This window comes from Tachypleus tridentatus, chromosome 5, assembly GCF_004210375.1.
Source record: "Tachypleus tridentatus isolate NWPU-2018 chromosome 5, ASM421037v1, whole genome shotgun sequence".
NCBI classification, from domain to species: Eukaryota; Metazoa; Arthropoda; class Merostomata; order Xiphosura; family Limulidae; genus Tachypleus; species Tachypleus tridentatus.
The window spans coordinates 34790740-34818620 of record NC_134829.1 but is presented as its reverse complement, the minus strand read 5'-3'; the positions used below and the strand labels follow the sequence as shown (position 1 = coordinate 34818620).

The window sequence follows — 27881 nt, the reverse complement described above, 5'->3', positions numbered from 1 at the left end:
TTTTATGTGATAGAAAGTAAAATTAAGTGCACCATGCATATGTTTCTCGTACTCGGTGACCCATTTTGTTTTGCATATATGTTTAATTCCTATAAGAAAGACACGCAGTACTGGGACATTAGACATTCGTGCACGTACCTTCATTTTTGTGAATCAGCCAAACGTTGAAGCTATATCGTTTAAAGACGGTTGTCGTGGTGGCGTATGGGTTTGGTGAAAATTCGTATATAGAGTATATTTACATAAATTACTGTTGTGGCTACATACGTGCGTATGCCAATACTTACCAAAATAAACGTGATAACAATAGTATCTCTTTTATCTGTAAAACATCCAAACACAATCGGAAATGAATAAAGAAATGTTACAAAAAACCGGAAAACAATTGAATTTTGTCTTATTTTCATCACAGTTTTTAGGACTTTGCTGGTATATGTTTGTAGAAACGTGTAATCCTTTTACCATTCTTGTAAGACTAAGTTCGATAACTTACAAATTCCTTTCATGATTAAAAAGGGATGAAAATATGTAGTACATCGCAGTGTGCCCGGCATGGCCAAGCGTGTTAAGGCAAGCGACTCGTAATCTGAGGTTCGTATCGCTGTCGCGCCAAACATGCTCGCCCTTTCAGTCGAGGGGGCGTTATAATGTGACGGTCAATCCCACTATTCGTTGGTAAAAGAGTAGCCCAAGAGTTGGCGGTAGGTGGTGATGACTAGCTACCTTCCCTCTAGTCTTACACTGCTAAATTATGGATGGCTAGCACAGATAGCCTTCGAGTAGCTTTGTGCGAAAATCAAAATCAAACAAACCTCGCAGCGTATGTCAGGAAACCGATTTAAACAGTTAGACTGGTGGCCACGACGATAATGTAAATACGCGTGAAAAAAGAGATTAAAACGTGTATTAGTAGGGCTGTTATTATCCTTTTACATACCTGGTAAAGTAACTGTTCCATCGTGTTTTATTTCACATTTTACAATTTGTTCATGATTCGCCCAAATATTAATTAAACTTGTGTTGCGTTTTAACAACGTGTTTATGAATGACAAGATGGGCATCTGTTTCACTTTGTAACGAATCGTTGTTTACTGTTTTCATGGATATGCAGGTATAGTGATGTGATGACTTCAGAAGAGAACGAAGTATATGTAACTGAGTAAATCCAATGGTCTGCCACAGTTCCACGAGAGCTACATATATAGTTCACCTATTTTTGTCTTCGATTTTTACATAGAAACTTCTATGTTCCGACTGTGTACGTGTTTTACACTGTGGTTAATTCACGGTAGGTCGCGTTAACCTTGAACTTATGGCGATCGAAATAACCGTACATGTTGCATACACATAAGACGAAAATGTTGAACTATTTAATAGGAACTTTCTTATAATACGAATAATTCTGTTTTTTTTTCGTATTTTGTTTTGGCTGCTAAAAATTTACCACTTCACTGACTGCGTTATTAATGTAAGATCTAAAGATATAAAAGCTGAAAAATATAGGAGACAGAAAAAACAAACAAAAACGAATAAATATTTTGTAAAATTACTCGTATTTCGTGCATTTCTGCGGTTCTATATAGATTTCGCGATAATTTGGTTTGTTTTTGAATTTTGCGCAAAGCTACACGAGGGGTATTTGCGCTAGCCGTCCGTAAGGCAGCTAGTCATCACCACCCACTCTTGGGCTACTCTTTTACCAACGAATAGTGGAATCCACCGTAACATTATTACGTCCCTACGGCTGAAAGGGCGAGCATGTTTGACGTGACGGGAATTCGAACCTGCGACCATCGGATTACGAATCGAGTGTCCTAACCACCTGGCCATGCCGGGCCACGACTAAAGTAAACATAGACTTTAGTCCAAATTATTGGCCAGGTGACGATCAATCCCACTATTCGTTGGTAAAAGAGTAGCCAAGAGTTGGCGGTAGGTGGTGATGACTAGCTGCCTTCTCTCTAGTCTTACACTGCTAAATTAGGGACGGCTAGCACAGATATCCCTCGAGTAGTTTTATGCGAAATTCAAAAAACAAACATACAAACAAACATTAGTTAGTCGTTGGTAGACATTCATCTTTTTACGGATCTAACGTCAGACACTTAATTACAGTAACCTTGATGGTATGCACGTTTCTAAATTCGTTCTTTAACTGAGTAGATTCAATTGATATATTATACTTTTTAAACAACCTTTCTAACATTCTTGCAGAATACACGAACGTCGTTTATCTTGTAGATAGTTTATGGTAACGTAGGTATTTATAGAGTTTACCTAGCATATGGTTACCAGTTTTGTATGTGAATAAGGCTGAGACTAAACGTGATCACGTATTTACGTCGACTTACCGTGAGTTGTTTGTATTGCCAAGTTCGATTTTAACTAATATGAGAATTGATTGGGGATTTTATTAACCTAAATTTCTAGCGTGTGTAGATTATCTTAACAGTTAATAATGGAAATACTAAATCGCATGGTGCATCAATTCATTTACTAGACAGTTTGTCATGTCTGTATGGAGGACAACTTATTGGAAGCAGAAACGTGCTTTGCAATACTTAAAGCCAACATTGTGAAGTTCGTAGACATTATCGTGTATTGTTTTAATGTACGTATTTGTTGAAAAAGACCACGACGCTTAGAGTGCAAACTAGAACCACGATGTGTTCACTGTAGTGGTCCACACCCTTCTTATTCTATTTCTAGCTCTAAATGGGTGTAGGAGAAAGATACAATGCTTGAATTCTGTAAATATCTCCTACTCTGAGGCTTGGAAGTTATTGTCCATAATTCCATCTCGGACATTGTACTCCATTCCACTGTTTCGGTGGGAGTGCAGACATATCTCTCTGTACCTCCAGCAGAGTTGTTTGCAAAACACCTAAAGAATCCTTTGCTCTCCTTGATTAAAGAGTTGACGAATCTATGTCTACTTCCATCTCTGTCTCTGCCACTCCTAGTGACTGGCCAGTTCCATCTCCTTTGGCTTTGGGTGCTTCCTCGGGTCCGTCTTCTTCTGCATACCTGAGAAGTAAAATGACCATTCGTTCATGCCCCCAGTTGCTGGAATCTTTGTCTACAGTGTCTACAGACAACGACCTGCTTACTCGACCCAGGGCAGGATCCATGGAGGTCGAGAGACCTTCAAGTAATAAAGAAAAATTGGTCAAAAACAGAAGGACTCCCCGCTACGTTCTCCTCCATGTAAATAAAAGTAGCCACTTTAATCCAGTGGAACTGTCAGGGTTTTCTTTCAGTTATAGGTGACATTAAGGACTTGATTAATTTTTACCATTCCGTGTGTGCCTCCTTACAGGAAACATTTCTGATACCTGCCAATACACTCACCCTTTGGCAGTTTTCTGTGTACAAAAATGACAGGTTATGTGATGGACGAGTGCATGGTGGGATGACACTGCTGTTTGATCAGCATGTGCTCACCCTGTCTTTGCCATTTGCTACACTCTTTGAGGCAGTTGTCATCCATGCTTCCTAATTCACTTCACTACTTCCTACTTCACTATTTGTTCTCTCTACCTGACTCCTGAAGAGACCTATGATCAGTCAAACCTTTGATGCTTTTATTGAGTAGTTACTGTCTCCCTTTCTAATCCTGGGGGATTTTAATGGATTTTAATATTGAGATTGGTTGTTCCATAAAGCATATGCTCTTGGATTACAACCCATCTCTCTTCAGTACTGATTATTATACTTAATTTCATGCTCTTAGTCAGTCTTTTACTGTTATTCTGTGATCTTTCTCTATGCTCCTCTTCACTTTTGTTACTTTTATTTGAGGGTTAACAGTAACCTACAGGGTAGTAATCATTTTCCTGTTGTTTTAAGAGATACTGGCTGTGGCACATGCCACCTGAACAAAAAGTGCCTTGAGAGTTTGACCAGGCCAACTGGCCCTTTTTCACTTCTGTCTCAGAACTTGATCCTGCCAACATTTTTGAACCATCGATAGATAACTGCATGGCAGGAGTGACTGACTGTATTGTTCAGGCAGCTGTTCACTGTATTCCTAAACCTTTGACACATTTCCAACAGGTTCTTAGCTGCCACATTCAAAAACGGGCTTGGGATACCTTTCGTAGGTATCCCACACTTTCAAACCACATTGCATTTCGGCGGCAAGTGCACGTGTTTGAAAAGTCGGACGTCAAAGCCAGAATGAATCTTAATTAAATTTACCTCTAGCATTTCTTCTACCACAAGTTCCAAAATCATATGGGACAAGATTCGAAAGGTTAGTGGACAGTATACTTCTGTACTCCTTTTAAATTTGCTCTGATAGCCATGAAGTTGCTTATGCTGAGACCATCACATTACTCTCAGCAAAAGCTTTTCTCCTGCATCTTCTTAGCCATTGAAACACTTGCAGAACAATTGCCTCTTTTTTGTTTGTTTTGGGATTGATTGCCTTTATGACTATAATTGACCCTTTTTTGCTGGTGAAACTCAAGGTTGCTCTTCATCTGTCTGGTAGTACGTCAGTCAGACCCAATGATATTCGTTACGAGATGCTGTGCAAGCTCTCTCCTATCTCTCTTGTTATTCTTCTGGTTGTTTTTAACCGGATCTGGCAGGAAAATGTTTTTTCTGATGCTTGGCACCATTCTATTTTATTTCATTTTCCTAAGCCTGGGAAGGCTTCAAAGATTCCTCCTCTCACTCATTCAGTGTAGATTGCAACGACAACACTCCACCGTGGATCACCTGATTCGACTTCAGACGTCAATCAGTGAAGCCTTTCTCAAGTGACAACACCTTGTTTCTGTATTTTTTTTTTTTTTACTTTCAGAAAGCTTATGATACAAGGTGAGGTATGACATCTTGCAAGACCTCCACTTGTAATGGGTTGCATGACCATTTACCCATATTATTAAACTTTTTTTAATGAACCAGCGATTCTAAGTTCCTGTGGGTTTGACACTTGTTCTTTCCCCATGGCTGTGTCTTGAGTGTTACACTTTTCATTATAAAGATTAATGGACAACCCATCCTTACAGTTGCAAACAGACTGTGTTGACGACTTTCACATTTTACGGCAGTTGTCGAGCATGAGGTTTATTGAATGGCAGCTGCAGACTGTCCTCAATTGCTAACTGAAGTGGACCACAACAAACGGTTTTACCTTTTTTGCACTCCAAAACCGTTTGCATGCACTTTTGCTGCCAATGGGGTATTCACCTAGGTCCAGAGCTCTGTCTTGGAGAAATTGTGCTTCCCATGGTCCCTGAGACAAAGTTCTTTAGGCTTATCTTTGACTGTAAGCTGATCTTTCTTCCTCACGTCAAACAGCTACATGTTAAGTGTACAAGGGTGCTGAACATCCTCCGTGACCTCTCTTCCACCTCTTGGGAAGTGGATTGATGTTTTGTTCTAAAAATCTCGTGCTTTTATTAATTCAAAACTGGACTTGAGTCTCTGGTCTATGGCTGTGCCAGGACCTCAGCCTTGAATATGTTGGATCTTATTCACCATTAGGGGGCTTCAGTTCTGCACAGGAACCTTCTGCACTTCTTCAGTCCAGGGCTTGTACACTGACTCTCATGAACCCCCTCTCTACCTTCACCATTTCCAACTGTCTTTACTGTATGCTTCAAGACTTTGATCCTTGCTACCTGCGATTGCGTTTTTCTTCCTCGATGGGCCATGCTTCTTCAGGATAGACGGTCTGTCATTGTTCCTTTAGGCCTTCGTATCCAGTCACAGTTTGATGTGCATCTCTGCTGGTACAGCGGTAAGTCTATGAATTTACTACGCTAAAATCAGGGGTTCGATTCCCCTCGATGGGCTCAGCAGGTAGCCTGATGTGACTTTGGTATAAGGAAACACACATACACTGTTGGATGAATTAGGTCTGTCCTTGAATAACATAGCTGTATCCACTGATCAGCTCATCCCACCGTGGCTTATTACCATTCCCAAATGTGACCTTTCTTTGAGTCATCTGAAGAAGGCAGGTACTCCCTACTTAAAGTATCGCGTTCCATATGCCGAACAGCTTTTGAAACGTACTTTTATTTCAATAGGACGGATTATTCAAAATCGTGTGACTCTGTCGGCTCTGCTATGGTTCGTTGTGATTCGATTGTTGTACACAGGATCCTCTTTACAGTTTGTGTTCACTACCGAATTGTATGCCCTGGATCACATAGTAGCTATGCAGTACACGAACTGTAGTATTTATACTGACTCACTTATAGCTCTCTGGCCTTGGAATCGACGTTCCCTGGTATCCAGAAAATAACTGGACAGAAGTAAATGATAAAGAGAAATGGGACGATTTCACCGACATCATACCTTAGTCTGTCTGTTCTGGTACTGCTTACCGCCTTGCCTGTTCCATACATGGACTACGGTCCTGTATTCAAGGCTAGACTACGCATTGGTCAGTTTTTTTTTTTTAACTCATCGCTTTCTTTTGTCTGGTACTGATTCACCAATGTGTGGTCTGTGTGACACTTGGTTCACAATAGCCCACATTATCCTGTCGTGTCGTCGTTATTATCGAAAGCGACGGCACAATTTTAAACATATTTTTACCATGGTTTCACCCTTGACGTCGGACAGTGTCCATTTAGGACTAGTTTGTAAAAAATGTCATCAACCAGCTTTTCTTGCCATTTTAGTCTCGAGCAGTGTGAAGTGTCCCGGAAAATTTCATTACCCCTAAGTCTTTGTCCGGCAGTAAAATACCATGCCCTCAAATGCAAATAAATGTTAGAAACCATAAACGTAGACAAATTAGTGTTATCTGTCATTGAATGTTGGCCATACTTAATAATAAAGTTTCACTAATATACTAGATTTATAGATTTCGTTGTCTGCGATTATAATTGTTTTGTATTACTCGAGAAATCTTGTATTTAAATAATTAATGTTGCAATAAAGGTTCAAACTGGATCGCAAATATTTTGCAGATCTCTGGAAGTGTGCCATTAATTTATATAACTTGGATCAGTTATATACCTGTACCACATGGATATATGTAGTAAAATCAGACGTTAATCTGCAGTTTTGTGACATCTATGTAGTTTCTATATAATTAGGTAAATCTACCTTCCTATGCTACCAGAAAAATGTCGCCATTTATTAAATACAAGATTAACATCCATGTAGTGTACATTTATTATGTAAACCTGCCTTCGTATATTACTAGAAAAAAACAACAAAAAATTACACCATTGTTTATTCAATTTCCTGATTGTGCAAAAATGTAAGTAAAAATAACTTATGTGCAAGTGTAGTAAACATTACATGAAAACAGTATAAAGTATTGGCTATCTAATTATTGTTACAGCCACTTGTACCACTAGATCTTTTATCGTGCTCGATGTATTACTGTTCTTTATATAACTTGTTCTCTTTATGGATACGATTCCATAAGGGTTAAGTATATTAATTATTTACTGACTTTAGTAGCCTTATTAATGACAAAATCTACCTCAAGCCCGATATGTTTGGAGAGATGTCTTCTGTTTATCAGTTTCCCTAAATCAATGATTTGCCTTAAAATATTACAGGGAGCACATGACTGTTGTAGAAAGTCATTTCAAACTTGTATAGTGTAGATATTCAAATCAATGCCACTCAATTCTTATTTGATTTTCTGGGATCGTTTAAAAGTTCGCGGGGAATGACATTTGTGATGTTCGAGATTTATGAACCATGCCCAAAGTTCAAGGTTAACATAATCATGAAGTTTGTTAACTTTCGCGTGCGGATTTATTTTTTGAAATCCTTATATGGACGCACAGGTAACCTAGTCTGCACTATTTTGTACACGTATATATTACAAAATATTACTCTTATCTGTGGAGATCATGGAGAGTAATTTATGTAGTGATGTGCATAAAGCTCAGTGCGTGCTTCATGCAGTCTGAGGTTATTCTATCTCTTATTGCTCAGAATGAAAGAATTCAAATAGTTGCAAACAGAAAATTACACTGTGCATTATTATTATTATTATTATTATTTTGGTGATATGAAGCTTCTTTAGGAAATATACGTAATTGTAAGACTTGAGTGATCATAAAGTGGGTTTGTTGCATAATGTAAGATTTATATCATTACAGATTACAGGTAGTTGGGGCGCTCGACTGAGAGTCGCGGATTCGAATCCACGTTCCACCAAACATTCGCACTTTTCAGCCATGGAGATGTTATAAAGTTAGTCATCACCATCATCCCTTGGGCTGCTCTTTCACCAACGAATTGTGGGATTGACCTAACTGCCTTCCCTTTAGTCTTATAGTGCTAAATTAGGGACGGACAGCGCAGATAGCCCTCGTTGTATACAACTTGTTTCTGGTTTTGCTGTTTATACAGTTGTTTACTTTGTAAAAATACCGGGGGGGGGTGTTAATTAGAAAAATGTGTTCAAGGGAAGACATTCTAAAGTTTGAACTTTCGAAAATATGCACAAAGTTGACTTTGCGTGATTACAACAGTAATTAAACATAATCTACTTTTATTACCATAATTTTGATTTGAAAAAAGAAAACATGTACACTTATTAGCATTAAAATCAACAAATAACATGTGAAAAGCAATCGGGGACTACACAGTTAGCACCCTTTCCCCCCCACCCCCCTCGCGCTTTACAACGTCCCCGGTGGGGGGGGCATTAACTAGGAACAATATGGTATATAACTTTAAGGGTGGGCGGAAAACGTATCCTTATAATTTTATACACTTAGAAGATATTTCCAAGAAATAAATAGTGGTAATCTTTTGTCACGTGCTTTCTACGAAACAAAAGACGATGTATAAGTCACAGGCCAGTAACTAGTTCAGTGTTTCGTACCTGGTGTATGTTTTAATTAACGTTGGTTCTCATTCATCGTTTATGCCAGTGCAGACTTGCAACGTCAAAACTGTATATTGCTTAAGTTAAACTTTTATAAAACTGTTACATTAAAATTATGAAATATTTTCACTAACTACGTGTTTTTATATATTAATGTTATAACATTTACTCTACTCCCAATAAAAGTAACAAGTCTATTTGTAACATCAGAGATCCGCAATTCATCTATATTCTTTCGTATAATTGGTATAGCGGCCTCTTGCGGGATAGTAAAATGTTCAGTTTTGTACTTCTGCCCAGCTGTGTTTCTAGAAACAATTTTTGAATGTCGTCGGAAAGAGATCGTATTTATTAAATGATGGGATATTCATATCATATTGATATGTTAAGAAATATTGTGAAAATTGAGTAATATATTTTTTTCATCCAGTACTTGTCTTGGTATCAGTAGAACATACCAAGTTTTAGAATCCAGAATTACAGTAAAACAACACAGGGATTGACTTTACACAAGTTTTCTTCAGTTTTAATTTTTATATTTGGATTTTTGAAACATTGTAGAATTTTAATGTGTTTTTATTTTATTGTATTTAAATGAAGGTAAGAAACATATTGGTAAGTTCGTTTTTTAACAAGTTTTGAGAGTATTTATGAGTCGGTCAGTTTTACGCAGGGAGCTACGTCATAACTTCAGCTTTGTTGGAACTTTCGTATCTCAAAATATCAAGATCAAGCTTATACCAACAGTACTTTGTATTCCTGTTTATTGTTTAAAAAAACTAAATATCTTGTATAACATTTAACATTGTTATGTTTTAATTAAGAACACCACTATTCTAATTATTTAACGTGCGATTTAGGTAGCCTCTAAGTGGGTGAGCGGTAAGATTAATGGAGAGACCTCAGGTAGACCATTCTGAGCTTTATGTTTAAACAAAGAAGAAAAACACCAAGTTGTGATCATGTAAAATGTTGGTTCATTGGGGAAAACTCACGTAATATTCACGTCATTTTTATGTTTCGCCGTCGTATAGTAGTTGTGCTTTTCTCTCTTATACTTAAATATCTTAATAGTTTCAGACTTTAATTTTTAAATATTTTTGCATCATGTTAATTTTGTAACGTTTGGAGTATTTTGTTAAATTTAACAACTTGATACGTTTTACTTATTTAGTCTTATAAACTTTGGAGCTCAGGCTTGTATGTGGATGGTGATAGCGTTATAGTATGCAAATGTCATATTTTTGCCTAGTGTATGCTTACTAAACAAAAATTTAGCGTTTTTATTGAAATTCCAGTTTTGGAACTTACTAAATCCATTTCAGATCATATGTAAAATTAGACCTGAGGTGTTGCTCTTTACAGCTTTACCAGACAAGGAACTTAGCTACTGGTAATTTTAACTTCACACAAAACAATCGTGCTCCATTCTGTCGAGTCGACAGTGCGTTATAAAAGTGGTGGTCAAATCCCATATTCAATCTTAGAAAAACATGCATGCCTCCGTTAGCAAACACGTGAGCTGCACGAGTAGCTCGAGATGGTGGTGTTGAATATATTTCCTCTAGTACTATCACTTCAAAATTTGAGACATCTAGTGCAGGAAGCCCTCGTGTAGCTTTACGTGAAGCCGGAAGGAAACTTTTTACTCTTTCGTTAAGTAGCTGCAGTGTGTTATTTTATACGTAGACTAAAATATATATGTAAACGGCTGGTTTTGGTTGAATTTAAAAATTTCGCAACCCAAACCATCCGTTTTTACATATATATTTTTCTCTAGAAGTGGGTTTTCTCGTCATCACTGATTTATATGTAGACTACTTTCTGCTGGTTACTTTGCAACCAGCACGTGGAACATAAATATTGCCGTGTGTTTGTACCCCTTTTCTTTTCTGATTTGATGGTAGAGTGTGAATGCAGTTTGACGGTCTTAGATAGAGATTCGTCCCACATTTATATAAATGAAATCTGTCCCAGATCTCAGAACTCACTGTGGAAGCCCAGTATTTGTTTCACCTACTTCAGTTGCTGAATGTACACATTTTATTGTTTTTCATTTCAAGGTCAGTCAATTTTTATTTTTATTTCCTCTTGTCACTCCGTAAACATGTGAGGTGTGAAATATAGTACTTTATCGTGTTCGTCAAACGTGTTTTGTTTCTTCTCTCTACATTTGTTCTAACATTAACATTTCGTCCAGCCAAATGTTCGAATCTATTGTTATGTAGAGGTTAATTTAATGTACCGTTTCTCCTCGAATAACACATTGTCGATATTGTGTGAGACTTAGATTATTTTTGCTAACGTTGCCTGAGATAAAAAATATTCGCCAATGAAAGCAGAAATCGTGCCATTTAAGATATGTGTGAACCGTGTTTAAAATTTCAATGTTTGTTGATCAGCAGGACCTTCAACCGGAAGAAATTATTTCAAAGTAAGTTTTGCATTTATCTCAATGATGGATGAACTGTGTCTTCGCTGTGTTAACTGATGTTAAGAAGTGCAGTTGTCCAAAAACGCTGGTAAAAAATAATTTCTTCCTGACAACTCAGGTCTTTACTCCATGTTTTATTATCTTGTCTTATATCTTAAACTCAATTACTCTCAGGTACTCTGGTAATAAACTTAGCTTTTAATACCTTGTACGTTTCATCACGACTTTCGAGCTACGCTAAGGTCAGTAATATTGTTTCCTGATTATCTGGATGATCCTGGGTCATCCAGTAAGTACTCGGGCTGAACACGTTTAGATTTCTTAACCCATGGTAGTTTAAAATGACCCAATAACGTGATAGTCGTGCAGGATGAAAATGTTTTAAATGTGTAAATAAGTTGAGCTTTTAAAATGTCAGAGTTGTCTGGTTTATTAGTTTCAATTTAGCTGCTCATGAAACTTGATCCATTAGTTTTTGTTAAATTTTTATGATTGTGAAGGCTTTGAGATTAGTTTTAATACATGTTTGAAGGTTGAATACCACTGTCCATTTTTGTATTGGCAAACCCAGGACAATTTGGTATTATTGTTAGATTAGTTTTTTAGTTTTGTGACTTTTCAGTGCCTGGAAATGGTAGTTTTGTTACTGTTATTTAAGTTGATGTCCGAGGGTGGAAAATTAAGGCCTGTAATAAATAAATAAATAAATAAATAAATAAATAAATAAAGTGAAAACCAACAATAAGGTAAAACGTTTAGGTTTACAATTACAATGGTTGTAGTAGGAAGTCGTACACAGAAGTTCAAATAAAAATTAAAGGTATTCTTGGAATGATAGTCAAGTCAAACTGTTCAAGTAGCACATCATAATACTGGATAATTTTGTGTTTAAAGTCACCTGACAATCCCTATCTTTTTGTAGTTTCTCGGTTGTTTGGAAGCAGCACATTTTAGCACCTCGGATGAACACTCTTGTGTCTGAACTAGTGTAAGATTTGTGCAGCAGGTGGCGTTCCATTGTATACCTGATTCTGTTAATTTTTACCTTACTCCTAATTTGTAAACCAAGTTAATTAAAATGGATAACAATTGCATCTGATTTTCATCTTAATCCATTGCAGTTGGTGATACAAATGGCGCTACTAAGTCAATATTATCTTGGTCGACCTGATGAGCAATGGTATTAGGCAAAAAGATACATCTGCAGATATGGAGTGCTTGAATTATTATATGTTCCTGAATTTTCACTTAAATTACATACAGTGTAGCTTAGCTATAACGCGGTATTCGGGATACATAAAACTGAGGCGCATTATAGCAATATGTTGTCAAACTGCCACATAAGGTGCATCCACGACATGTTTATTAACATTCCATTCAGCACAAATCGCTAGAAACCATGAATGAACGACTAAATGAACAAGACAGCTTATTCAGATCTGAATACAAATTAATTATCTCGGTTTCTTGGGGTAGATTGCATCAGCAACGTTATCAGTGAACTTCTGTTCTCCCTGGGGACTAAGCGCTGGTCAGTTAGAAAAACCAAATTCTATTGGTTAACTCTTTTAGTTAATTATAATGGGGAGCTTTCATTGGTCGGTTAATATATTGTCATAACTGAGTGGATGCTCAACTCTCGATTAGACACAATTCACGTTGATTAGTTAATTGTCGTTGTATTTTGTGGTTCTTCAGAGATTTGAGTTGTAGAGAGACTCCACTAAAATTATAAAACAGACGAAACAGAAACATTTGTGTGGAAGAGAAACTAAACGTACTTCATATCTTGGATAAAGGAACCCTAGTGGTGTAAAACCTTTAACACGAACACATTACACAAGATAAATAAACAAACTACTACCATGCAGTGCTAGAGATTGATGCAAATTACAACCGAATCCCCAAACTGGTATAATAAAGGAAATAAACTTCGAATAAGTTGCATTATACCTAAACAATAGAAATGTCACATTTCTCTGTGGTTTAGGAGGATATGTCTAAAAAAAATACCCCCTCCCTCCCCAAACATACACAGATGAAAACAAAAAATATTAATACCCTAGCCTTCCTCTTATTATATATCTAATATTTTTTGGAGTATTTTCCCCTTTCTATTAAAATGAATACTAATATTTTAATAAGTTCAATGGGGAACTCCATTACAAAAATACTTCAAAATAAATAGTAGTAAGTCATAATATTGAAAAATGTGGATATCTGCGATATAAAATATACTATATATGGCTACAATATAAATACAGAAGGCTTTGGATCTTTGATCTTTCTGTGTCTCTCAATTTTTGTCTTTTTTTTTTTTTTTTTGTCATAACCAAAGAAGCTTGGGAAGGTATAACTCAGTTTTTGTGGATACCTTTAGAGCCTGCAACCTTTTCTAGATCTATCTTCAATAATATACTCATACTTGATATTCAATAATATTCACCGTCCATGATAAAAAGGATTTTATTGAAATTTTAGTTTAAAAATGATCAATCATCACAGCATTAATATCGCAGAATAGATTTTATTGAAGCGCGGATAGCCCTCGTGTAGCTTGAGCGAAATTAAAAACAAATCCCCTAGTGTTTTGTCATACCATCTCTATCTTGGGTAATGAGACAATTCAATACCCAAAATATATTGATCGAGATAATTGTTTTTTGATTAATCAAATAAAAATCGAGTGTTGCAAGGCGTCAATAATGCATTTTATGTATTTTTGTGAAGTTTTCTGTATTTATTGTCCAGCACATGGGGTAGAATGCTTATATAATTTACTAGTTTATGGTGAGCTATAAACGTGTCATGTACACAAATGTTTTAAGTACAGTGCCTGGGTTGAACATGATCAGAATTATGGAGCTTTAAAAGGAGAACGCATACGTTGAATAATTGGGGTGTGGTGGGTCATAAACTGTTAAGTAATTATACACATCAGCACGACCAGCGTTTTAATCGTGCGTAAGCCTATAGTAATATGACCTCCCATCTCTCATTCTCCATTTCTTCGTAGCGTTAACAGTGTTAAAATAAATATTTGAATAACATATTTAACTAACACTTGTTTTTACTCAGTACTCTTGATTAAATGGGTGGAAAGGTCTATAAATACGGTTCAATAGCAAACTGTTAAAATAATGGTACTATGCAAGTTCACTGGGTAATCGTGTTTGTGTGATCTGCAGTCGGTATCAAATTAGTGATATCGCACGAACCGTGAAGGATAGTGAGTTCTATCACGCGGAGGAACGTTGTTCGCGACTCCACACGAAAACGTGCGAAAAGTTATACGATTCTGATGGATTTCTTTTATGTAACATTTGTTCTCTCTCTTTCGTGAGATGAGGAAGCTTGTTCGTAGAATTCGTCTTGCTGTGCTTATCTCTGTTAATTGGTTTTTATACCAGCTTGTTTTTGAATTGTACAAACACAAAATCTCAACTAGAATCTAGGCAATCCTCTTGTTCATTTTTGTTTGGTTTGTTTTGAATTTCGCGCAAAGCTACACGAGGGCTATCTGCGCTAGCTGTCCCTAATTAAACAGTGTAAGAGTAAAGGGATGGCAGCTTATCACCATTCACCGCCAACTCTTGGGCTACTCTTTTACCAACGAATAGTGGGATTGATTGTAACATTATAACGTCCCCAGGGCTAAAAGGGCGAGCATGTTTGGTGCGACGGGGAGTCGAACACGCGACCCTCGGATTACGAGTAGAGTGCCTTAACCACCTGGCCATGCCGGGCCTCTTCAATTTGATATTTGCATTGTTTGTTCAACTATACAAGTATACTTTCAGAGTTTACACATTTTGTCACTTGTATATTGTTCAAGCATACATGTAGTCTTTCTATTTTCCAACTCATTGTTATTGTTTGTTCAAGCATAGAAACGGCCTTTCTATTGTTGTTCAGTTCGTTAGTGTTTGCATTGTTTGTAGAAAGAAGCCATAGAAAGACAAAATCACATTCTATGAAGATGTGAAGTCCCTAACGTGGTCTCGTGACCTTTTTGTACGTGCGCTCTGTGTGTGGATAACTTCTCTCTCTACCGAGTTTGCTATTTAAATTGAGAGGAAGCGGAAAGGATAAAATGACAATTCATGTTCAGGATTTCAGTTGCATGTTTTACAGTACGTGACGCTGAATTTGTACAAATTTGTGTATAAATTTTGTCGTATGGAAGAATTTTCAAATTTTGATATTCATAGGAAGGCTTTAAATGACATTTATTCACATGAATCCACAGATTTTATATTTTGTATATCTGTTGTGATTTTATTTTTACGTCTACCATTATTTGCTAAAAATGTTATTGAAGTTCAATGTTAGAAACTTATCAGGAAAGTTTTTTGTTTTGTTTTGTTTTTCGACGTTTAACTTGTTTACCCATCTTTTCAAAATTCAGTGGGTTGAACAATATTGTCGCGATGACGTTAAAAATCCAACCAACGTGTCCTCAACAAAATTGAACTTCACGCTTGACTGCCATCGAGTTTGCGGTTTCCGATTTAGGCAGCCAACTTCTGTTTAACTCGCCTGCCTCACTTTACCTGCGACTGATTTAGACAAACTGCGCTTTCAGAATCACTGGAGTTTGAACGTTCCGCTAACGACTTGAAAACACGTTTAATCAGAAATTTGTCCACCTAGGAGGTTTATATTCCTAGTGGGAAAACACAGTAAATGGGACAAGTTATGATTATACTTGAATTTAGTGTCGATACGTTCGTCCATTTCTAGTGTTTCTCGTTTAATTGCTATACACAATACTGTTCATTTAAGGTTAATTTACATACTATGATATAGAAACCGTCATCCAAACCTTTTATGTTCATATTTGCTGTCTTTTTATATAAAGTATTACACCTGAAAACAATTTGAACTTCTGTAGGTTTGTGCTCAAAAATTGAACTGATGTTTCATAATCATTATCATCCTTGACAATTACAGTTCAGTCTCAATAATGAACGTCCTGAAATAAATATTTTAACCCTAAAACTGAGTCGAACTACAGAAAGTGGCGACTGTTTTTGTCAGTGCAGTATACGACAATCGACGAAGAGCAGTACAATTTGCCTTTCAACGATAATTTATTATTAATGTTGTTTTTTTAATGTAACTTCTGTACTCATTTGTATATTTCTTGCCGAGAAACTTTAATTTGAAAATCAATTCTTCATCCTGTTTAAAAATTGTCAAGCTTTACCTGTAGAAGACTTGTTTTCAGTACTAAGGTAGTTAACATATTTGAGGATAATATACGAAATGCATGTTTACAAGTTTCGGCTATAATATGTAGTTCCTGTTGAAGATAAAGCAATCAAAGCCGTTAGAATCCAATCAAAGAAGGCAAATAAGGGTGTGAATTAGAAAGAATAATAACAGTTAACATAATCAGTTTCTTTCTTAACATAAATATATTTTAATTTGCAAACAATAATACAATTTATAATAGTTATTACAAATAATAATTTAAATACAAAAGTTTTACAAATTTACAAACATTTGAATCTTCTATGTGATCTAGAACTACCTTGACATCCTATTGAGGGTTGACGATGAACGATTTATACTCAACGGGGGAGCCAGCTAGCTCTTTATGCTCATATGCGTGTTTTTCACCGCTAAAGTTAAACAATTTGTAAAGTTCCAAATCTTTAATGGTTCCTTTTCAAATATCTGTAGTTCCCGATTAACAAGTGTTAATCAGTTAAAGCTTCCGAGGTTTTTAGTAATGCATCTGTTGGTTTGTTACAATATATACTTCTCTTTTCTGGTTACCTTTTATAAGCTTGAGAGGAGAGTTTCTGGAAATATTCGATAAAGCAACAATATTAGCAATCACTAGTATTTACAAACACGTGAATTCGTACACTCGCATCTTCTACAACTTTAGTGAATAGGCGGAAATTTCGCAATAGGTTTAACAGTACAAGTTAAATGCATTTCTGGATAGATGTACATATATTTTAGTGAAACAAACGTCAATATTAAAATTTATATGTATAAGTAAATCCATCACATTGCTAAGAGAAAGTTGCTGTATGTGATATAATGAGTGCAATATAGATTGTTGAATTCTGGACTGTGATTATTATATTCTATACATAAACATGACTGGATTCTCAAGGACCATTTCAAAGACTTTGTGGAATTTCATAAATTGTCCGCTGTATTGGGTGGTTAGGTCTGAGTTTGTTTTATCTGTGAGGGTAAAATACACCTTCAATTTTTTTTCTTACTTATTGAGAATATATAACGTAAGGTTTTTAATTTTTTTCCCCCAGATAATTTTCTGCACCATCTGCTGCTGTGTTGTATAAATATGATTTTTTTTTCTTTTTCATCATAGCACTTTTCAGACCATTGCCAAACCTTTATTTCTTGACAGATTGATTGTCTTCTGTCCAAAAACTTTTATATTTATTTTTTTTAAGGATTTTATGGGATCAAAAGTCAAGCAACCCAAAAATGTACATTTTGGGCTCCTTTGTGTTTATACTTACAGTATAATCAAAGTGAAAATTGACACAAATAAATGTTCATACGTTCAAGACATTAATGTAATTGGATTTTCCTATTTTGATGGTTGTTTTTTAAGAGAATTTGAACTTGCAAAAAATATTTTGGTATTTTTTATTAGTTACTGTGACTGCCATATTTTGACCAATTTACATGGGAAATTCCATAGATACTTTCATACAGTTCTTGTACATTGACAGACAAAAGTGGTGGACTTGCCCATTTTTAACATTAAAGATACCACAAAAAAGTATAATGTTAGGGTTTTTGTCCATTATTCAGTATTTCAGCTAACTTACATAAGATTTGGTATAAAGATATCTTGCAGGTCCTAGACAGTGATATAGACATTTTACTGTTTTTCACAATTTGTTTAGTGTCATAGTTAGCCATGTTGGGCTTATGTGATAGACTTTATATTTTCCCATGAATGTTCACTTTGTTTAATTGTATCTTTGTTCAGGCATATGAACATTATTGTTCAATCCTTAACTTTATTTGATACTAAATTGTGTGTATGTGTTGATGGGGAGATTGAAACAGTTTGTTGATACTGATGGCATTTTAGGTTGGAATTCAAGATAAATGTTTTATGAGAAATGTGATGTAATACTGTCTATATGTGGTTTTTTTTTATAAATTAAGAGGTTATATTTTTCAAATTTGTATTACAGTTAATGCTGAATGAAACGTATTTCTTTTACTGTAGTGAGAGAAAAGAAAAGCTTTAATAGTAATTGTAGTTTTTATATCACTTCATTCCTGTAGTACAAATAAAGGTAATTTACAAATATTTAATTAGAATAATTTTAAAGCACACAGTTAATGGGCAGTTAATGGTTTAATACTACTTTATTTTATATTCATATAATTATGTATAATGTTTGAGTAATAAAATATAATCAATCCATTTTAGAATATCAAAGAAATTGTTAACAACTAATAATATTCAACCATTTGATTTCACCATGTAGTGCACCTGAATTCCATTAAAATATTTAATTTTTGTTATAAATTCATTGATAGAACAGTTCTGTTATCCTTTCATAGAACTAGAAGAAAAAAATTAGCTTCAAACACATAAGATGCATTAAGTTTTTGCATTTACAATAATTCTATATTTTTCAATAACCAGGTTTTTAAACAAGTAATAGAATTTCCAGTGGGAGGTAACTATTCTCCTTGTATCACAAATTTATCTTTACTTTTATGAGAACTGGTTGTTTGAAAAACTACATAAACCCAGATATATTTGCTTTAACTTAGATGTATAGGTGATTTAATTAGTATAAATAATCATAAAATAAGTGTTATAATCACTATTTCTTAGATTTAGAAATTAAAATAATTGGTAAGGATATCAATATAAATATTTTTAATAACAGAAAATATTTTGCCTTTCCAATATATGGTTTACACTCTTTTAATAGTAGTGTACCATAAGCATTATAACTTCAATTATTCAAATATTGTAAACTTTGTAATAAATTACAATATTTTATTAGTGATATTAAAATACTGGCACAAAAATTAATATTAAATGGATTTAATAAAGAAACTTTAAATAAAATTATTAGAATATTCTGTAATGAATACAAGAATGTATTAAATAAAGAAGTTGGAGTTAAAGAAACTTTACTAAAAATTTTGGTAACTATTTTTGGTTGTGAACAAGGTCATTTAAGAACTTGGCACTATTTTATGTGGATGAACACCTTACTACATGTAAAGACTTGTTTAGAGTATGAAAATTGATAGTTACAGTAGACTTAATGAGTGGTTATTTGGTATTGTACTAGTTAGTTTAGATAACTGGTTGGAACCCTTTATACTAGTATAATTTATTTACTGGGCTGCCAATTTAGTGTCTTTCTACCCTTATGGGGGCTGGGATGCTAATTTCAAGAGGCAAATTTATTTAACTTGCTTTACCTGCAAATGATAGTACCTTATTCTCATTTTTATTTACTTTTTCATTTAATTTTTATTTTTCATCATCATCTTTACTTTGGAGAGCAATCTCCTTCCGATAACTGTCTGCAGGAGGTGAATGGTGATGTAGGTGTGGGATGTTTTGGGCTTGAGTACCCATATCTCTCTTCTATTTTTATTAATTTAATTTTAATTAATTTTTGTGAGACTGGTCAATAGAGGTTAAGACTGATGCAGTGCATCCCCATCACAGTGTGGGTCCTACTTTTTCAATCACCTCCAAAACCTAAGGTACTTTCTTATCCCACATCATAGCCTGTACCCTAAGCTCCTTTCAGTTGGTACAGCACTTGTTTTTGTTTTGGCTTGTTTATGGTTACAAAAAACTAACAGTTGTCAGAAGATTGGATTTGCTGTTTGTAACACATTTCTTCCTCTTGATGTTTTTAAATTTACTTAATTCTTCTGTGTTGATATTAAATATATACATTATTAGAAAATTATTGTGTTCTTTATTTTTGTAATGAGTCTGTCTTTTAACATAAGATTTATTCAAGTGAAAATTTTCAAAATATTCAAGTGGTCTTGACACAGGATGTTGTTTAACTTGCCTAAATCAGGTTTCTAGAACAACTGCACTTAATAAACTTAATAACAGCTAGTTTTGATGTATGTTTTGTCTTTGGGGAAATGTGTGTATGGGACAAAGATTCCATTTTGTCATTTGTTTTGAATTATCTGTACTACTCCACTACACACAGAGCTAGCTATATAGATGGTCAAACTAAGTGGTTGAGTTTTAAGTTAACTTTATTTGACTAGACAGATTTCTCCTCTCCGACAGTTAACAAATGTTTTGTTTGTCTAACTTTGAGTGAGGGTTTCCTTTGGCTCTTGTATTGTGCAAGTGTTCAAGCGGCAATAGCTGATACAGAAATGCACAGTGCCAGTCAAATAGTTTTCTTAATAATAATGTTAAATTTTACATCAACATCACAAATTATATTCCATTGTAAGTTTCAATAAGTTGTTTTACTTGAGCACTTAATGTAAAGGTTGTAGTGACTAAATCTTAATCATTGTCATTGTTACTAGTCTATATAATAAGTCTAATTTAATTAGTAAGAAGGATGATACACCAACTTCCATCAAGAATGCTGTGACTGAATTTCAGCTGCTATCAATATAGAAATAATCCTTCTCAGGATTTCCCTGGAGATGACAGCAAATCAGCAGCCCAAAATATGGGGAAAACTAGTTGGAAGTTGGTATTATAGTTCTACAAGAATAATAAAAAAAAAATTATTGGTTGCTGACTATGACAAATTGTTTCTATTGGTTTAAAGTGAAATATTTTGTGTCTAGGCTCTTTCTTATTGGTCAAGTTTGACTTAAGTAAACTATTAACATTTTTTAAACATTCATTTATTGTTATCTGCAGTTTTACCTATGAATATTCTATATACACCAGTATTCCAATAGATGTTGTTATTTTGAAAAGGTATTTGGTTGACTACTGTTACATTTTGTTTTGCTATATTTTAGTGAGAAATTCATTTGAAATTTATGTATCAGTTTTATTTTTCAAAACAGTAAGGAAATTGTAATGAAGACAGTTAATCAGTTTTCATTTGTGACTCTTGTCTCAGATACCACCTTTTAATTTTGTGGATAATATATACAAAGTAGGTTTTTGTTCTTTTGGTGGATAAGTGTTTTTGTGCTACTGGAAAAAGGTTTTACATTTCTCAGAATCTGAAATTGGTTTGTTCATTTCTAAGTGTTGTATTATGTACATGTAAAACATTTAAAAAATAAAAAAATCATACATCATTCTCAGTATTTAAATCAGCAGTGATATAATAAAGATGAATATAATTAGTTTGTTAAAAGAACTTTTGAAATAATTAAAATACAAATTTATATGAAACTTTACAGATTCTATTTCATCACTTTTGTAATGATTTATTCAGATATAGTACAAAGGATTCACATGATGCAATGTTCATGTTACTCAATTATATTTGCTAATTTTTTTAATTAAGCAGCTCTGCATTTTGTTTTCCTGTTAAATATTTTGTTTGCCAACTTTTGGAAAATCTGAAGTGTTATGGATTGTCGTCAGAACTAACACAACTTTCACACCAAACATGTTTCCTACTCCATATTCTTTGTTTGTTTCTGATTTAAAAAAAGGCTACTAACTAATAGCTATAGTTTCAAAGCTGTTGAATGTAGTCATTACCTTTTTGATTAGGTAAACTGCTGCAGGTCTGTCTGCTTCAGTTGAATGAAATCTTAATACATGTCAGCATTTCTTGTTTTCATGCATAGAGTCTGACTGGTCACACAACTGCAGTGGAATGTGTTAAGTTTGGCCAAGTAGAAGACATGGTCTGTGCTGGCTCTGTGGCAGGGACTATGAAGATTTGGAACTTGGAGGAAGCAAAAAGTATGTATCAGTCAGCACGTAAACAATACGGCATGTATACTGTGTATGTAAACTGTCAAAAAGTGCGTATCAGTCAGCACGTAAACAATACAGCATGTATACTGAGCATGTAAACTGTCAAAAAGTGCGTATCAGTCAGCACGTAAACAATACAGCATGTATACTGAGCATGTAAACTGTCAAAAAGTACGTATCAGTCAGCACGTAAACAATACAGCATGTATACTGTATATGTAAACTGTCAAAAAAGCATTATCAGTCAGCGTAAACAATACAGCATGTATACTGTGTATGTAAACTGTCAAAAAGTGCGTATCAGTCAGCACGTAAACAATACAGCATGTATACTGTGTACGTAAACTGTCAAAAAGTGCGTATCAGTCAGCACGTAAACAATACAGCATGTATACTGTGTACGTAAACTGTCAAAAGTGCATTATCAGTCAGCCGCGTAAACAATACAGCATGTATACTGTGTAACGTAAACTGTCAAAAGTCGCGTATCAGTCAGCCGCGTAAACAATACAGCATGTATACTGTGTAACGAAACTGTCAAAAGCGCATTATCAGTCAGCGCGTAAACAATACAGCATGTATACTGTGTGCGTGAACTGTCAAAAGTGCGCGTGATCAGTCAGCGCGTAAACAATACAGCATGTATACCTGTGTAACGTAAACTGTCAAAAGCATCGTATCAGTCAACGCGTAAACAATACAGCATGTATACTGTGTAACGTGAACTGTCAAAAGTGCGTATCAGTCAGCACGTAAACAATACAGCATGTATACTGTGTATGTAAACTGTCAAAAAGTGCGTATCAGTCAGCACGTAAACAATACAGCATGTATACTGTGTATGTAAACTGTCAAAAAGTGCGTATCAGTCAGCACGTAAACAATACAGCATGTATACTGTGTATGTAAACTGTCAAAAAGTGCGTATCAGTCAGCACGTAAACAATACAGCATGTATACTGAGCATGTAAACTGTCAAAAAGTGCGTATCAGTCAGCACGTAAACAATACAGCATGTATACTGAGCATGTAAACTGTCAAAAAGTGCGTATCAGCCAGCACGTAAACAATACAGCATGTATACTGAGCATGTAAACTGTCAAAAAGTGCGTATCAGCCAGCACGTAAACAATACAGCATGTATACTGAGCATGTAAACTGTCAAAAGTGCGCGATCAGCCAGCAGCGCGTAAACAATACAGCATGTATACTGAGCATGTAAACTGTCAAAAGTCGCGATCAGCCAGCCGCGTAAACAATACAGCATGTATACTGAGCATGTAAACTGTCAAAAGTCGCGTATCAGCCAGCCGCGTAAACAATACAGCATGTATACTGAGCATGTAAACTGTCAAAAAGTGCGTATCAGCCAGCACGTAAACAATACAGCATGTATACTGAGCATGTAAACTGTCAAAAAGTGCGTATCAGCCAGCACGTAAACAATACAGCATGTATACTGAGCATGTAAACTGTCAAAAAGTGCGTATCAGCCAGCACGTAAACAATACAGCATGTATACTGAGCATGTAAACTGTCAAAAGTGCGTATCAGCCAGCACGTAAACAATACAGCATGTATACTGAGCATGTAAACTGTCAAAAAGTGCGTATCAGCCAGCACGTAAACAATACAGCATGTATACTGAGCATGTAAACTGTCAAAAAGTGCGTATCAGCCAGCACGTAAACAATACAGCATATAAACTGTCAATTTTATCAGTCTTTACCTTTCTATGCACATAGGCTGAAGTTATACCTAACATGGTGGCAAGAATGAATACAGTTATGAGTAACAGACATTAAGATTTCATTAATTTTTCATTTGTCTTGACTGACCCTTAATATGTAGCAATGTTATGAAAAATATTTTTTTCTAATTTATCTGTTAGCCAAAGAAAATTTTATTTTCTTGCAAAGTTTCGTCATTTAATAGTTGTAGTTTTCCACATTTACTGAAACATGTGACAATGTTGCTGCACAGTATAGACATAAACAAAGCTGGATTGGTATAAAAATGAAGTTGTGTGTAAATTGAGTCTGGTGTCTAGTCAGTAATATGTGAAAATTGTATATTTATAATTAGCAAGTAAATATTCTGGTCTGAACTGTAGCTAATTTGAAATCAATTTCAACAGGTTTGTAACCAATTCCATATTAGTCTGATCTGACCAGGCCTGGCATGGCCTAGCGCGTAAGGCGTGCGACTCGTAATCCAAGGGTCGCAGGTTCGCACCCGCGTCCCGCCAATCATGCTCGCCCTCCCAGCTGTGGGGGCGTTATAATGTGACGGTCAATCCCACTATTCGTTGGTAAGAGTAGCCCAAGAGTTGGCAGTGGGTGGTGATGACTAGCTGCCTTCCCTCTAGTCTTACACTGCTAAATTAGGGACGGCTAGCACAGATAGCCCTCGAGTAGCTTTGTGCGAAATTCCAAAACTAACTAACTAACTAACTGATCTGACCAAATTGTAGCCAGTTCTACATTAGTTTAATCTGATTTTCAGCTAGTTATGCTATTGTTTAAGGTGCAGCCAGTGAAAGTCACCTTGATCTGTTTCTTAGTGGATTTAAAATCAACCTGGTGTAATGTAGTAAGAGCAAGTTTAAAACCAATTTGATTTGTATTGGATTAATAATAAAAGTTAAGTATACACAGATCTGATTCAGTGTTCTGCATTCAGTTAGTAATTCAAAAGTTATAATTTGAACTGAATCTCACAGAAGTATTGTTCAGTAGTTTGTTCAGAGAATACATTTTTCCATTGATGCCTTTGTTAATAAAGCTATAATATATTGTGACTTGTGCTTGTTTCTCTGTTTGTAATTAAAATTTTCCCACTTTCTTGACCTCTGATCACAATGAAACTTTTAGTATTTTGAATATTTACTAGGAAGAGCCTAAAGCCTGACAGGCACTTTAGTTTTCACCCTCATTGTCGTCAGTTGTACACATACCATTTCACTATCTCCATAAAGTTTGTTTTTGAATATTATTATACAAAGGTACAAGAGTGCACTAGCCTTCCTTAATTTAACAGTGTGAGACTGGAGGAAGGATAGCTAGCCATTATCACCCACTGCCAACTCTTGAGCTACTCTTATCAGTGAATAGTTGGACTGACCATCACGTTATAATGCCCTCATGGTTAAAAGGGCAAACATTTTTGTGATGGAGATTTGGATTCTTGACCCTCAGATAATGAGTTGAGTGCACAAACCACCTGGCCATGCCAAGCCCCTTCCATAAAGTTAGTTAAGTGTTTCACCTGGTGAGTGTATCTCTGCTAGTAAACATAAATGCAGATCAAACAGAAATGTTTGTATAGTCTTGGTATTTAAACATAAGTTTGCTGTTATAAAGAAAGTATTATTAAAATTGGTATTTAAACAATAAAAGTGGTTTCACTTAAATTATAAAATTCTTATGAATGTAGTATTGGTATACACTTTTCATTCTTCTCCTGGAAGTTACGTTTGGACACCAGTTTGTAAAATTTTCTCATTTGATGACTTTTGTATCAGTTCTTAGGACATTAATTGGACACAAGTCAAATGTGAAGTGTCTAGACTTCCATCCATTTGGTGAATTTCTTGCTTCTGGTTCATTAGATACCACCTTAAAGGTAAATTTATTGATCTTAGACAGTTATATGAGATGTAAATGCCTTTGCTTTTATGTGTGTGTATGTTGCATGGGCTAATAAGATATTAAAGGTTTTTAAATGAAAACTGTAAAACTGTAGAGATAGTTTTTTAAGAAAAAACAACATACGTTTAGAATTAATGTGTTTGTAGAGATGTTTGAATTAACCAAAGAAACACCTATCAAAATTTGAAAGAAAGTGCATGCTAAATCTGACATTATGAAACTTTAATAAAACAAAAAAACTGTTAAATACTCATAATATTCAATTGAATTAAACCCCAAAAATGGTGGACTAAATAAATAGATAATAATAAACTGATTTACAAAAACAAACAGGAAAAGAGAACAAATAAAAACTTGGGAACATCTAATGTTTTTTGAAGAATTTTAAACAAATTTCCTCTAATTTGTTTTGTTAGTTTTGTAATTTAAGTATTTCTCTCGCCAAATATTTCTTTATATTATAAGCGTATGATTAGAGAGATCAATAAATATATTGTTTGGTATGTTTTTTGTTTGTTTTTTATTAAGTTATTGTGTACATGTAATTTTTGTGTAGAAACAGAAGTATCTATAGCATATTTTAATGCTATCTATACCTTATACTTTATCAAATATATTGGTAAAATAATTTATTTTTACAGTTATTGGACTATTCAAACAGCTTAGATAGGTTTATAGTTTGCTCTAGTTTTTGAAAATCAAAATAGACAAAAAAAATAAAATATAAAGATTTATATTCTTATTTTGTGAAAGAAAAACTAATCTATTTTTTGAAACAAATTTATTGTTTTTAGATGTATTTTACACAAATTAAATTCTAAGATTGTTTTAATTTGTTAGGAAGAAAACCTTTTTCCTTGCATTGAACTTTACACTATGATATGAACATGTAATATTATGTAACCTGAAGATTTTAAAAAAGAAGAGGCTAAAATCTCAACTTATTATTTATATAGCTTTGGGACATCAGAAGAAAAGGTTGTATTTACACATACAAGGTAAGCTTACATTTAGGAGAAATGATTTCAACATTGAAAGATAAATCTTAGATTTCAGTTCCCTTTCATTGCTTTACATATTTATATTATGTATTATATATTTATACCAGTGTAGTTTTTCTCTGACCTTCAGGATGCTTTGAATACAATTAGATTTCTTAGCAAGCTTTGTTTATTAACTTTACATTTTATAGCCATTACTAAGATTCAGTTTTTACAACTTGGAAATTTGTGAAAATTGCAGAAAGTTTTGTTTAGTCACTCTTCATTTCCTACTTATTTTCTGTATTGTGTAGAACTTTATTAGTTTGGAAGTATTTCATAAAAGTAGTTATAAATACTTTAGGAACTACTTGAAGACGTATGTATTTTATTTATTTTTGCTGCAAGCTCTGAACATTTTTTTGTGTGTTCATGGAAAGTAAATAAAATTATGGATGTCACATATTTACCATTCTCTTTAAACTACTTGCACATTTATATTCACACATTATAGGAATAAATACATTTTCCATCTTAATTTGTTCACTTCAGGAAATATCTCTCCTAGGAAGATTTAATGGTATGTTAATGTTCCTTCAGGACTGTAAAAAAATTGTTGTCAAAAAGTATTTAGACTTGCTGCCTTACTGTATATTATGTAATTTTGATTTTACATATGACAGTCAAGAAATTACTTAAGATAAAATGGTTGGAAACAAAGTTGAAACTACTTTTTTCTTTTCGGCACTTGTTTTTGTATTAAATGTTTTTTTTTTATTAAGTTAATATTATGTACATGATTCTTTGCCTCTCATTATTTATATTTTGTTGCTTAGCTTTTTGACTTCATATTATCAGTTTCCTATTTCTTTTTAAGTTGTTTGATAGAATTCACTGATTTTTTTTTTTTTTTTTATTAGGGCCATGATAAGCCAATCAATACCATTAAGTTTAGCCCTGATGGACGATGGATTGCTTCTGCTGGAGATGATGGAACAATACAGGCAAAATATCTTTGCTTTTCTAATCCTTGCATGACTTGCTCAAGTTAACTGTAAAAATCTCTTCT

At 34.4% G+C, this 27881-nt stretch overlaps 1 protein-coding gene across 4 annotated transcripts in view; it reads left to right on the top strand.

The window, feature by feature from the left end:
* LOC143250917 (katanin p80 WD40 repeat-containing subunit B1-like) overlaps positions 1–27881 on the top strand; it is a 59513-nt gene that overhangs the window by 11524 nt on the left and 20108 nt on the right. For all 4 annotated transcript variants that reach the window (XM_076502098.1, XM_076502096.1, XM_076502100.1 and 1 more), the window contains exons 4-7: positions 22050–22167; positions 25706–25806; positions 26789–26830; positions 27733–27816. In XM_076502098.1, coding sequence (XP_076358213.1) covers positions 22050–22167; positions 25706–25806; positions 26789–26830; positions 27733–27816 — 345 coding nt within the window. The remainder of the gene's footprint in view (positions 1–22049; positions 22168–25705; positions 25807–26788; positions 26831–27732; positions 27817–27881) is intronic.